At 57.0% G+C, this 12,968-nt stretch overlaps 1 protein-coding gene across 3 annotated transcripts in view; it reads left to right on the top strand.

The window, feature by feature from the left end:
* The window catches only part of SPG7 (SPG7 matrix AAA peptidase subunit, paraplegin), a 28,865-nt gene that overhangs the window by 3,926 nt on the left and 11,971 nt on the right, over positions 1-12,968 (top strand). For 2 of the 3 annotated variants that reach the window (XM_059150725.1, XM_059150727.1), the window contains exons 4-9: positions 4,791-5,032; positions 7,265-7,404; positions 8,664-8,766; positions 10,808-10,933; positions 11,222-11,384; positions 11,726-11,899. In XM_059150725.1, coding sequence (XP_059006708.1) covers positions 4,791-5,032; positions 7,265-7,404; positions 8,664-8,766; positions 10,808-10,933; positions 11,222-11,384; positions 11,726-11,899 — 948 coding nt within the window. The remainder of the gene's footprint in view (positions 1-4,790; positions 5,033-7,264; positions 7,405-8,663; positions 8,767-10,807; positions 10,934-11,221; positions 11,385-11,725; positions 11,900-12,968) is intronic. The other variant, XM_059150728.1, reaches the window with a different exon arrangement.

Raw genomic sequence — 12,968 nt, 5'->3', positions numbered from 1 at the left:
AGTGAGGGGACGGAGTTTGGAGGGAGGAGGGGTAGCAGGAGAGGGAGAAGCAGGCTCCCCACCCTGCGGCAGCCTGACAACACGGAGCTCCATCCCAGGACCCTGGGATCATGACCTGAGCTGAAGGCAGACGCTTCACTAACTGAGCCACCCAGGAGCCCCCATTTTTTTATTATTATTTTTAAACTAATCTGTATGCCCGATGTGGGGCTTGAACTCATGACCCTGCGAGGTGCACGCTCCGGCAACTGAGCCATCCTGGTGCCCCCCAACTTTGAGCTCTTTAGGAACAGCCTTAACTCGTGGAAACCTGTGGCCGTTGGTTGGGTTTGGTGTGGGTATTCCTGTTTCCGGCTTCATGGGGCGTCCCCTCTGGCAATGACTCCTTTCTTTGGCTGCAAGCTCCTGGGGTACTTGGCTCTTCTCAGAAGCTTCTGAGTTAAAAGGTTTTTAGGGGTGGAAGATGAGGGTTTGGGTCATCAGAAAATCTACAGGGTTTTGGAAAACAAATACCAATGGGGCTGATGGCGGCAGACATTAAATTATCTTTCTCCCCAAAAATGAATGTGTTGGTCTAGTAATAGAATTTGAGGGAACCAGAGGGGGAATCCGGGGGCAGAGTCTGGCATATCTAGGAATTCATATGTGACTGCAGTGGCATTTCACGCAGTAGCAGAAGGGAGGCTCGTGTACAAAGTGATTTGGATCAGCTGCTGTTCCTTGGAGAGAGACTGTATCGCACGGACCAGAATAAATTCGGCATGGATTAAGTCATTAAATCTACAAAGCGAAACCCTAGGAGAGTTAGGAACAAGCACGGGGAATATTTCCTGTCTCAGAATGGGAAAGGCCTGGAACAAAAGCAGCGGTGACCAGGTTGGAGGAGGAGGCGGGCGGAGCGCTGGGGTCCGGGTCCCCCGCACACGTGCGGTCTGACGGACAGCCGTGATGTCCCGAGGAGTGGCTGCAGCCGCTAGGCAGACTGTAGATGCGGGACTGCAGCTCCCCACGGGTGGCCTGCGTCACAATGCCAGGAACCAGTGCTGCAGCACGAGGGACACCAGAAGCAGAAGCCAGCGTCGCATGGGGTCTTCCCACTTGTGTCGCACGCTCCCCCTGCAGCGGCCTGTGTCGGGAGCACGTCTGCATCTCCTCTGCCTGCCTCGTGCCATTGTTTATCACGAGACGGTCACGATTTGCTTGCTCTTGTGTAACCACCTATGATTACCCGTGACCCTGCGGTGTCACAGAACACAAAGTGTAGCTAAAAAAGTAGTTGCTGGGATTTCCAGACTGCTGTGGTGTTAGTGGTGCTGGTCCCTGAGAAGTGAGGAGACTCCACGAGCCTCCTCTGGAGACGCCGTATCTCTCTGGGGTGGGCCTGGCGCCGATGAGTGTTGGGCAGAACTGGATTGTCACTGCGATCCCCTGAGCATCTTACCCCGAGCCCGTGTGCAGGAGTAAGTTCTTCCACGAGAGTTTCCAGGCTGAAAGCCTGGGTCAGCCCTGAAACTCAGCTGTGGCGGTCAGTGGCCGGTGGGTGGGTGGCTGCTGTAGGGCACCCTGGCAATGAGGGACACCGCCCCCTGAAGAGGGACTGTGGCACCAGAGTCTCCGGGGGGTCTGTCCCGCAGGCGGACAGGCGGGTGGCCAGGAAGCAGCAGTGTTTCCTGGGCTTGGCCCTCGGTTCTCTCCAAGCCTGTCATTGGCGTCAGGAGCCGAAGTGCATGTGCGCCGCAGGGCCCGAGTGCGGCCATCATGGGTGCCGTGGGTCGGATGCAGCCACAGTGGGGGAGTGGACGAGGGGGTCCTCGAGGGACACGGTGATGAAGGCCATTGTCCAGCTAGTATCTCTCAGACCTCGCACGTCTTACTGTCACGGAGCGAGTGCTCTGTCGCTCGCGCACGTCTTCCTGTCCTGCTCGCCTGCTGCCCTTCTGCGACCAGTCCCTGGGACTTCCTACCTGGCCAGCGCTGCAGATATGTGGGCTTTTCGCTTGTTTTCAAGGGATTTTATTTTTAGTAGCCGCTGCAAGCATGGGATCCAGAGTTGCACGCTCTGCGACCTGAGCCCACGGGGCGTCCGGGCAGTTTGTGTTTTACATCGATGTCCTTGGGCCACGTTTCAGAAGTACATTCAGTGAGTTAAGGAAACAGGGTGCTTTCTGTGTCTTTTGAGACCCCTAGCCAAGACAGGAGGACTTTCTCATTTGGACCCCTGGACAGTGTGCTGGGCCAGCTCACCGCACCTTGTGGGCTGGGTTAGTGCGAATGGACAGAACACGTGTTTGCAGACCCTCGTCACTGGACGGGTCCTGTCTGCGTGGGGTGTGCCGCGTCCCTCTCCTGCCCAGGGAGGAGAACTCGGGGTGATTGTGGCTCAGAAGCAGGTAGTCCTGTTGAGATGGCAGACGATTTTTGCCTGACCTCCATGCACCGTCCTGGACCTTCAGAGCAGTGACTACTCTGGGTTGGGACCTCCCTCTCCTGAGCCTACAGAGTCCTCTAATAATGGGGTCTGCAGCCTCCAGGCCTGGCTAGGAGGTCCTTCTCCCTGAGATAGGCCGACAGGGGCAGTTCCATGTGTGACAGAACACCTGGCTGGTTTTTACTGGAAAAGGGTTGGATTTGTATTTATTGGAGCCTAAATCAAAGCTGTCTTTTTATTGTTTAGAAATTCTTAGGAAAACGTGCAAAGCTGTCTGTTACTTAAAACCAAGCCTTATCTGGGGTGCCCTGCTGATTGTCGCTGGAACATGTGACTCTCGATCCCTCGGGTTGTGGGTTGGAGCCCCACGTAGTGTGTAGAGATGACTTAAAAAAGGAAATGAAATCTTTTAAAAAATAAATAAAGAAATAAATGGAACCAAGCCATACCTTTTGCATCCTAGACCTCTTCCACACTCTGCAAACAGGTGTGTGTGAGCTGTACGGTCGCTGCAAGTCCTTCTCCAGGAGGGGTGTGACGTGTGGCAGGCAGAGCGGTAAGGAAGGGCTGTGTCGCCACGGGCCCTGGGCCAAGTTTGTAAGTCCTGCCAGCAGCTTGTATGCCACAGCCACCGGCCAGGAGCATGGGGTGCACACAACATCAAGATCTGCGCGGTCACAGAGCCTCTGCTGATGGCGTATCCCGGCTCTCCGGTTTTGATGACTGGGACTTAAGTAGACTGCCTAAATAGCGAGTGAAACGAAACGCATGGTTTCTAAATAAGTACCTGCTCACCTGAGAACGTCAAGTCTGCTTTCTGAGACGGGGCGTCTTTACTTCCCTGCTGGTTGTGACTTTGGGTATTAGATATTAAATTTGCTGTTAGCGACCATTCTCAGGTAAGGTGACAGCAGAAATGTGCTTTTACGTCTTCAGAATGATTGCGGACCCAGGCTTCTCCATCAGATTCATTTTTTTTTTTTAAGATTTTATTTATTTATTGGACAGGCAGAGATCACAGCCAGGCAGAGAGGCAGACAGAAAGAGAGGAGGAAGCAGGCTTCCCGCTGAACAGAGAGCCCGATGCGGGGCTCGATCCCAGAACCCCGAGATCATGACCTGAGCCGAAGGCAGAGGCTTTAACCCACTGAGCCACCCAGGTGCCCCCCATTTTTTGTTTTTCAGCTGATTTAAAATGCCTTTCGTTTCCTCTGAACGGCCAGGTCAAGAGGAGGGCAGTGTGTGTGGACAGACGGCAGGCAGGGCAGAGGGAAGTGAGTGGGCACTGAGGTCCAGCTGTGCGCTTGTCCCTGGAGAAGTGACCACACGGGCAGCATGGTCTGAGCCCCGGGTGTGTGCAGGGCCCTCGCTGTTCTCCCCCACCCTGGGTGGGTGCTGTGTCTGTGCAGGAGAAGTAAATGGTCTTGCCGAGCCAGGTCAGGGCAGTCCTGGGCAGGACTGCTGCCAGACAGCATGTGCGCTTCTCAAAGATCGCTCGTGACGGGCCCAGTGGAGTCTGGTTGGGGTGTCGGGAGAACAGGCTGTGGGGCGGGGGGAGAGCAGAGGGGAGAGCCGCACCAGAGTTCAGGCCTTTGGTGTGCAGGTGCCTCAGAGCACTGGCAGGTGGGCCCGTGGGAAGATGTAGGGCGTCGTCCAGGTGCCCAGGCGGCCCTCCGCCCCAGCTGGCTCCGCTGACCAGCTGGTCTGGGAGGAAGACCGTGGCCTGGCCTTGGGTGTCTACGTAGGACCCTCTCCGGTCTGTGCTCTGGGGGAGGAGACTTCTGCGGCCCTCCCAGTGTGCTTACTCTTCCTCCCGGAGCTGCCGGCGACAGCCGTGCTGGGAGCTGCTTCTCCTGGCTCTTTGCACTGTGTGCCCCTCACCTCCCGCGTCAGCTTCCCCAGGTGTCCATTTGTCCCAAGGCCAGGGGCTGAGTTTTGTGTCTTTTTGTCCCCCACTAAGAACTGGGCACGATGCACTATGTACCCTAATGTGATGATTTACTTGATGGTTTGAACGAAGCGTAGGTCGCTGGATGTGGTGTTGAATTAAGTGGTCGCCTTCCGTGTCCCGGATAGGTGGCTGTTGGGGAGTGGAGGGCAGACGGGGTAGAAGGTACAGTAACTTGCACCTCTGTGCAGCACACATCGGGGGTGATCATACGAGGGCGGGGGCCGGATGTGCCCTGGCAGAGGGCTCCATGTGGAGATCAGCCCATGCTGGGCCCACGAAGCTTCTGACTGTACACCTGGCTTTGTGCTCTGAGTAGACGGGACTCCGGTGAGTGCTGTGTCGCTGCCGTGAATGGCGTGTGGTTGGTGTCTGTCCCGTGTGTGACGCTGTCCCCGGTCCCCCTGCTTGCAGAGGAGAGGAGGCGCCGGGAGCAGGAGGACCAGATGTACCGGGAGCGGCTGCGCACCCTGTTCGTCATCGCCGTGATCATGAGCCTGCTGAACGCGCTGAGCTCCAGCGGCGGCAGCATCTCCTGGAACGACTTTGTGCACGAGATGCTGGCCAAGGGCGAGGTGCAGCGCGTGCAGGTGGTGCCCGAGAGCGATGTGGTGGAGGTCTACTTGCACCCTGGAGCCGTGGTGTTCGGGCGGCCGGTGAGTGGGCCGTGCTGGAACGGTGGGGCGGGGGCTGCAGCTGCGGCCCTGAGGTCCCCCGCATGGGTCTGGGGTGGCTGCAGATGTCGAGGGGGATCCCTGGAGGCCCGGGGCAGGAAACCGCACGCACTGTGAGTGGGGCGGAGAGCCAGGGCCGGGCCAGGGCCTGCTCACCTCCCCACCTCAGGTGCGGAGTGTGGGGCCTGGTCCCAGGGGAGGGCTGGGCATTGGTGGGGAGGGGGCCCCAGGCGCTGGCTCCATGTCATGGATGGGATCCCTGTCCCCTCACCCCAGAACCAGACCACTGGCAGGCGCAGGAGAGGTAGTGAGGCAAGAAGACTTTCCAGAGTACTCTCCCTGATCCTGTTCTCTGATGTCTCCGAACCAGCATCAAGAGCTATTTTATTACTGTTTAATTATTAGTTTTTAGGTAGCCTCCATGAGCATGGAGCCCAACCCAGGGAATGAACTCACACCCTGAGATCAAGACCTGAGCTGAGATCAAGAGTGGGAACCCCAGGGGCCCCTTATTAGTACTTTTTTCTTTTTTCAAGATTCTATTTATTTATTTATTTATTATTATTATTATTTTTTTTAAAGATTTTATTTATTTATTTGACAGAGAGAGACCACAAGTAGATGGAGAGGCAGGCAGAGAGAGAGAGAGAGAGGGAAGCAGGCTCCCTGCTGAGCAGAGAGCCCGATGTGGGACTCGATCCCAGGACCCCGAGATCATGACCCGAGCCGAAGGCAGCAGCTTAACCCACTGAGCCACACAGGCGCCCCAAGATTTTATTTATATAATTTGACAGAGAGAGAGCACAAGTAAGCAGAGCAACAGGCGGAGAGAGAGAAGCAGGCTCTCTGCTGAGCAGAGAGCCTGATGTGGGGCTTGATCCCAGGACCCTGGAACCATGGCCTGAGCCGAAGGCAGCGGCTTAACCAACTGAGCCACCCAGGCGCCCCCTTATTAGTGCTTTTAATCCAGGGTCCTGTCAGGGGCCAGGAATTGTATTTGGTTGTCCCGTTTCTTTAGTCTCCTTTCCATTTGTCATTGGAGTTTGGGTGGTGGGGACCGTGAGCCAGGTAAGGTGCTGGAGGACAGGTGTCTGGTAAGGATGCTGCCAGGGAGCCAGGTGGTCCTGGGCACAGTACTGTGCCCATCACAACAGCACCCGTAGCCCCTGGCTGGGTCTGGAGAGGGCTGAGGGCCTGCCATGGTGTTTATAGCTGCTCGTCGGTTTACGAGAGCTTGTCATTTAGTTGGGGTGACAGGCTCCCCCGGCCCCGCGTGCTGATGACCATTCTGTTCACCTGTCTGGGTGGGTGTTGGCGTGACGGAGGCGTGGGTGAAGTCCAGATCAGATGTTTGAGGTCTGTTAGGTTAATCCTGAGGCCGCCAGGCGTTCCAGCGCAGACCAGCGTCAGTGTGTCGTGGCTGGTGGGTGCCCCGTCTGCCTCTCCCCTCTGGCCTGCTGACCCGTGACATGCACCCTGGGCAGCCGCTCATTCCACACGGAACCTTCTGCGGTCCTCCAGAGCCAGGGGAGAAGCGGGCTGCTCCGTGTAGATCCCACAGTGTGTTGAGAAGCTGCGCTTGAAACAAGTTCATTCTAGAAAACATCTGAACCGGGCCCTTAGAAGAATGAGGTAGGACTGGCATGATGCCGTCCATGGCGCTGGAGAGCATCAGGATGGCCCCTTGCTGGGTGGCTCAGTTCAGCTCCCAGAGCAGGGATTTGGGGACCCAGCGTGGACATCTGGCTTGCTCTGAGCCTTCTCTCAAGGAAGCTGCTACCCCGGAGGGCGCGCCACCTGCTCAGTCTCCCTGAGCTGCTCCTCTCCCCAGGAGGGGCTTCCTGAGAAGGAAGAAAGCCACAGAGCTGAGTCCAGTTTGGCTTGAGGTCAAGCACCAGACCCCTGTCTCTTGCCTGAGCCAGTTGCCTGTGTGCTGGCAAGCAGCTCGTGGCTGTCGCGTGTCGCGGTGTTCTGCACGCACAGCTGAGGCTGGGTGGTGAGTTTAACGCACAAAGCGCGCCCTCCATTGTCTTCAGACATTCCTGTTGGTGAAATTAGAGCGAGCGCACGTACCGAAAGCTTATTGTGACTGTGATGTGGACGGGGTCTGTGGTGGCAGATGAAAGCTCAGCTCCCGGAGGCTCCGGCGTGGGGGCTGTCTCACGGCTGGCTGCGGCCCACGTGTCCCCACACCCCTCTGCTCTCTGCCCGCAGCGGCTGGCCCTGATGTACCGCATGCAGGTGGCAAACATCGACAGGTTTGAGGAGAAGCTCCGGGCCGCTGAGGACGCCCTGAATATCGAAGGCAAGGACAGGATACCGGTCTCCTACAAGCGGACAGGATTCTTCGGGAAGTATGTTGGCCATTATTTGGGCTCCTGAACTAAAGCTGGCTTGGCTTCGTAATGTGAGGACGGACCAACACGTCTCCCGGGCCCTGCCTGCCCTCGGCCAGCCGCCATCGGGGAGGGCCAGTGGGTGTGTGAGCTGTGAGCCCGCCTGAGGAGGGGCCCCAGGGGCTGTCAGAGCGTCGCGCACCTGCTCTAGTTGTCGCTTCCGCCTGGGCCGGGGTTGCTGTTGTGTACAGACGGGAAGATGGAACAGAAAGGGGAGAAGCGGGGAGGTCCTGTAGAAACTCTTGCTCCCAGGCGGCAGGTGGAGACGGGGACCCTGTTGGGCCGGCAGAACCTGCGTCTCCTTGGGGGGGACGCTCGCTCCCATAGTCCCGGGGAACTGAACGGGCACGGGGGACCACCGGTGGCCGGACCTCATCTGCAGAGAGGGTCACTCGTGGCCACGTGACCACAGTCCGAGAAGACGCGGGGTGCCCAGGACTGGCGGACACCCCTGAGCCACGGCCATTCTCCCCGAGGGCGCAGGCCTTCACGGCCAGTTCCGTAGGGAGCGGCGGGGCACGCCTGGCGCCCGGGCCTTCCTCCGCGGCTCTGCGACTCTGCCTCACCAGCCAAAACTCGTGGGCTACATTTTCTTTTTTTTTTTTTTAGATTTTACTTATTTATTTGAGAGAGAGAACGTGAACTGGGGGACTGGGAGAGGGAGAAGCAGGCTCCCCACTGAGCAGAGAGCCTGATGCAGAGCTCAGTCCCAGGACCCCAGGATCATGACCTGAGCCGAAGGCGGACGCTTGACTGATTCAGCCACCCAGGTGGCCCGGATGGGTCACTTTGGAAAATAAAATACGGGTCACCTGAGTGGCTCAGTCGGTTAAGCGTCTGCCTTCACCTCACATCACCATCCCAGGGTCCTGGGACCAAGCCCTCTGTCGGGCTCTCTGCTCAGCGGAGAGTCTGCTTCTCCCTCTCCCTGCTTGCGCGCTCGCTCTGTGGAAAAGAAAAGTACATCACGTGTGAAAAGTGTGTTCTTTCAGGCATTATCAGGAGGCCCTGGCGGACAGGGTCAGCGCCGTGTCCATGTTTCGGCTTCACGCCGTGGTGCGCCGCCGTATCAGGCTGTGATGTGTTCCCGGGACAGTTGAGGGGCAGGTCACAAAGGACGGGAATTGGGCTGCACTCGTCCTCATCAGAGCGTCCGCGGCCCGACGCGAAGCGGGTCTGCGCGCCGCCTGCCCGTGACCGTCCCTCTCCCCCGCTAGTGCTCTCTACGCCCTGGGGATGACTGCCGTGGGCCTGGCCATCCTGTGGTACGTGTTCCGTCTGGCCGGAATGACCGGAAGGGAAGGAGGACTCAGTGCTTTCGTAAGTGGTGGAGAGCCCGTCTCTTGGCACCTGTGGCCTAGGGTCTGTGCTCGGGCTGGGGGGCAGGGTCCTGGCACACTCCCGTGAGCGCATGTTCACGGCCACAGGGGCCGACCGAGAGGCGCCCAGGCCCCTCCCTCTCTGACTCGCCGGGCAGCCGAGCCTCATGGGTGTGCTGGACACTTTGTTCGGCAGTTTTTCTGGGGCTGGACATGACTTCGTTTTTGGTTTTTCCTACTAGCTAAGACACTGAGAAGTTGGTAAAGGTTGTCTTTATGTTCTTATTTTACTTTTTTTTTTTTTTTTTTTAAATATTCTATTTTTTTTTTTAAGTAATCTCTACACCCAATGGAGGGCTCGATATCAAGACCCCAAGGTTGGGCGCCTGGGTGGCTCAGTGGGTTAAGCTGCTGCCTTCGGCTCAGGTCATGATCTCAGGGTCCTGAGATCGAGTCCCGCATCGGGCTCTCTGCTCAGCAGGGAGCCTGCTTCCCTCTCTCTCTCTCTGCCTGCCTCTCCATCTACTTGTGATTTCTCTCTGTCAAATAAATAAATAAAATCTTTAAAAAAAAAAAAAAAAAAAAGACCCCAAGGTCAAGCATCACATGCTCTACAGACTGAGCCAGCCAGGTGCCCCAAACCTCAGTACACTTTAAAAGCATTCTCCTGGGACGCCTGGCTGGCTCACTCGGTAGAGCACGGGAAGCTTGAGTTCGGGCCCCAAGTTGGATATAAAGTTTACTTTAAAAAAAACCCAAAACAACAAAGCCCTCCTATTGTATGGTGGCCTTCGTGGTAACATGCACTGTCCCTCCCTGGCAGGTCTCATCTGGCCAGGTAGTCCTGTTGGCAGAGGTGCTGGGAGGCACCCAAGGCCTGCTTGGAGCAGGTCTGCAGAGGGTACCCTCTGGTCACCGACCTGGGAACTGAGGCAGGTTTCCACTGGGACCAGGCGCATGTTCCTGTCTGTAGTTGATGGTGTCTCATTGTGGAGCTGTTGGGTTTCACTCAGCCAGGTTCACCAGGCTTACATACTCGGGGCTGTTTATTTATTTCTTAAAAAAAAATGTTTTTAAAGATTTTATTGTTTGACAGAGAGCGAGCACAGGTAGGGGGAGTGGGGGCAGGCAGAGGCAGAGGAAGAAGCAGGTTCCCTGCTGAGAGGGGAGCCTGATGAGAGGCACGACCCCAGGACTGCAGGATCATGACCTGCGCTGAAGGCAGATGCTTTGTGGACCGAGCCCCAGGTGTCCTGGGGCTGTTCCTCGCCCTTGCTGTGTCTCGCTAATACTGTGATGGAGCTGGGGCACACCTGTCTTTGGGGGGCCTGCTGCTCCACCTGGTAGCTCAGGGTTGCATCCCTCACCGAGACCTTTGTCTTGCCGGGCTGCATTCCAGAAATTAACCAGCTAGCGTTTCTACCAAACCTTCCTAGAGCTGTGAGTTACCGCATTCTCTGACAATCAGAGCGCTTCACCATAGTGGGAAAAGCCGTATAGAAAATTAGACGGGGGGGCGCCTGGGGGGCTCAGTGGGTTAAGCCTCTGCTTTCGGCTCAGGTCATGATCTCAGGGTCCTGGGATCGAGTCCCGCATCGGGCTCTCTGCTCAGCGGGGAGCCTGCTTCCTCCTCTCTCTCTGCCTGCCTCTCTGCCTACTTGTGATCTCTCTCTGTCAAATAAATAAATAAAATCTTTAAAAAAAAAAAAAAAGAAAGAAAACTACAGCCGATCTGCCGCAGATATTGAATTACCTTGTTTGGAACGGGGGTGGTTTAAGGGTTGTTATTTTTTTTTTAAAGGCAAATTGCTAGATGCTAGAGAATTTTTTTACTGTTCACAATGCATAGTAAACATTTTCCCTTGGATGCCCAGAAGACGGCTTCACCTCCCTCTGTCTGAGCGGAGAGGGTGTGAGGAGAGCCAGGCTTGGGGGAGCCGGGGCCCCAGGGACACACAGCTGCCTCGTGCCGGCAGCCGCAACCCGAGGGGCTCACGTCTCCTGTCATTTCACAGAACCTGCCCTTTGTTCTTTCTGCCCAGAACCAGCTTAAAGTGGCTCGTTTCACGATTGTGGACGGCAAGATGGGGAAAGGCGTCAGCTTCAAAGATGTGGCGGGGATGCACGAAGCCAAGTTAGAAGTCAGAGAGTTTGTGGATTACCTGAAGGTGCGGCCATGCAGGGGCGGGTGTGGGCACGTGGGCTCAGCCAGCCAGACAGGCCGGGGGCACAGCTGGGTGCCCATCGGAGAGCCGGGGCCCTGTGGGTGACCAGGAACCCCTGGCTGACCGCACCCCAGACCCCCCGGGATGCCTGGCCACGGCCGGAGCACTCCGCTTCCTCCCCCACGTGAACCGTGGCTGATTCCAGATGGTACAGGAGCTGAGCTCCATGGGAGTCCTGTTTTGGAAATTCCCAAACACCTATGACCAGCGCGCCGTGGTCTGCTTTTCCAGAGCCCAGAGCGCTTCCTTCAGCTGGGCGCCAAAGTCCCAAAAGGTGCGCTGTTGCTCGGGCCCCCCGGCTGCGGGAAGACCCTTCTGGCCAAGGCGGTGGCGACGGAGGCCCAGGTGCCCTTTTTGGCGATGGCCGGCCCGGAGTTCGTGGAGGTCATTGGAGGTCGGTATTGCTGGGGGGCTGCGGACAGGTTTGCCCGACCATCTGTGCAGCGAGGTCTCTGCCATCACACGCCCTTCCTCAGGCAGCCGGGTAGACAGGGGCCCAGGGGGACAGGGAAGGACACGTGAAACCTGGGTTACTGGACACGTTTATGGAGGGAACTGGGCAGTGATGTTCGTTGAAGCTGCTTCTGTGTGTGGCCTGGGGAGTGCAGGAGGGTGAGCGTCCGGCAGGGGGACTCCAGGAGACCCGGTCATCCTCGGGGCAGCTCTGGCCACTGGCACGAGGGTTGGGCTCATCGCCCATTACCTGTCTGACTCTGGGTCCCCGTGTCGTCTCAGGCCTTGGCGCTGCCCGCGTCCGGAGCCTCTTCAAGGAAGCCCGGGCTCGAGCGCCCTGCATCGTCTACATTGATGAGATCGACGCCGTGGGCAAGAAACGGTCTACCACCATGTCTGGTTTTTCCAACACGGAGGAAGAGCAGACGCTCAACCAGCTTCTGGTGGAGATGGACGGTGGGTGCCCCTCACCCAGCCTGCTCTTGGGTGTGGAAGGCTGTCTTCCCGAGACCTACTCTCTAGATGGACCGTGCAGCTGGCGTCCTGTTCCGGAACCTCACGCTCGTGCTTCCAGGCATTTCACTTACCTGCAGCGACTGGTCTGTGTCCCCACCACACACCTGCCCCGGGTGTGAGTAACGAGAGGAGGCTGGTGTCAGCGTGTCTGTCACCCGGCTCCATCCAGAGACTCAGGTTTGACGGTGACGGTAGAAAAGAAAGGGGAAACCCTGGGAGCCCAAAGGGCAGGGCAGGTCATGACCCCGCTTCCAATCTTGGATGAACCCAGCGGGCTGTGCCGCTCAGAGGGTAGAGGGGACACGGGACGCCCGGCTGCTCAGTCCGGGAGCCTGCAACTCTTGATCTCAGGGTTGGGAGTGACTGGAACGGCTCCTTTTTAAGATTTTATTTGTTTTATTATTATTTTTTTAAAATATTTGACAGAGAGCACAAGTAGGCAGAACAGCAGGCAGAGGGAGAGGAGAAGCAGTCTTCCCACTGAGCAGAGAGCCCGATGCGGGGCTTGATCCCAGGACCCCGGATCATGACCTGAGCTGAAGGCGGACACTTAACCACTGAGCCACCCAGGCGCCCCTATCTATTTGTTTTTTAGAGATTTTATCTTTAAGTCTACACCCAACATGGGGCTCAGACTTACAACTGAGAGCAAGGGTGAGATGCTTCACTGATAGGACCGGCCATGTGCCTCACTTTATTCTTGCTGTCGTGACATATATAATAACATTGATCATTTTAACCATTTACGAGTGCTTCCTTCAGGGATATTAAGTATGTTCTCACTGTGCACCCACCACCGTCTGGCTCTCGAGCCTTCTCCTCTTCACCAACTGGGACTCTGTCCCCATTAAACACTAACTCCCCAGCCCCTGGCAGCCACAGCCCTGCTCTCTGTCTCCACGGATCTGAGACTTCTAGGACCCTCGAGGGCACAGCAGCTCTGTGAGTCCCCAGGGTCATGTCTTCCTTGCAGTGCATGTGGTGGGACTTCATTTAAGGCTAATAGTCC

The sequence above is a fragment of the Mustela lutreola genome, chromosome 16 (assembly GCF_030435805.1).
Source record: "Mustela lutreola isolate mMusLut2 chromosome 16, mMusLut2.pri, whole genome shotgun sequence".
NCBI classification, from domain to species: domain Eukaryota; kingdom Metazoa; phylum Chordata; class Mammalia; order Carnivora; family Mustelidae; genus Mustela; species Mustela lutreola.
Note: the sequence above shows the minus strand (reverse complement) of the source record. Positions and strands in the feature narration are given on the sequence as shown.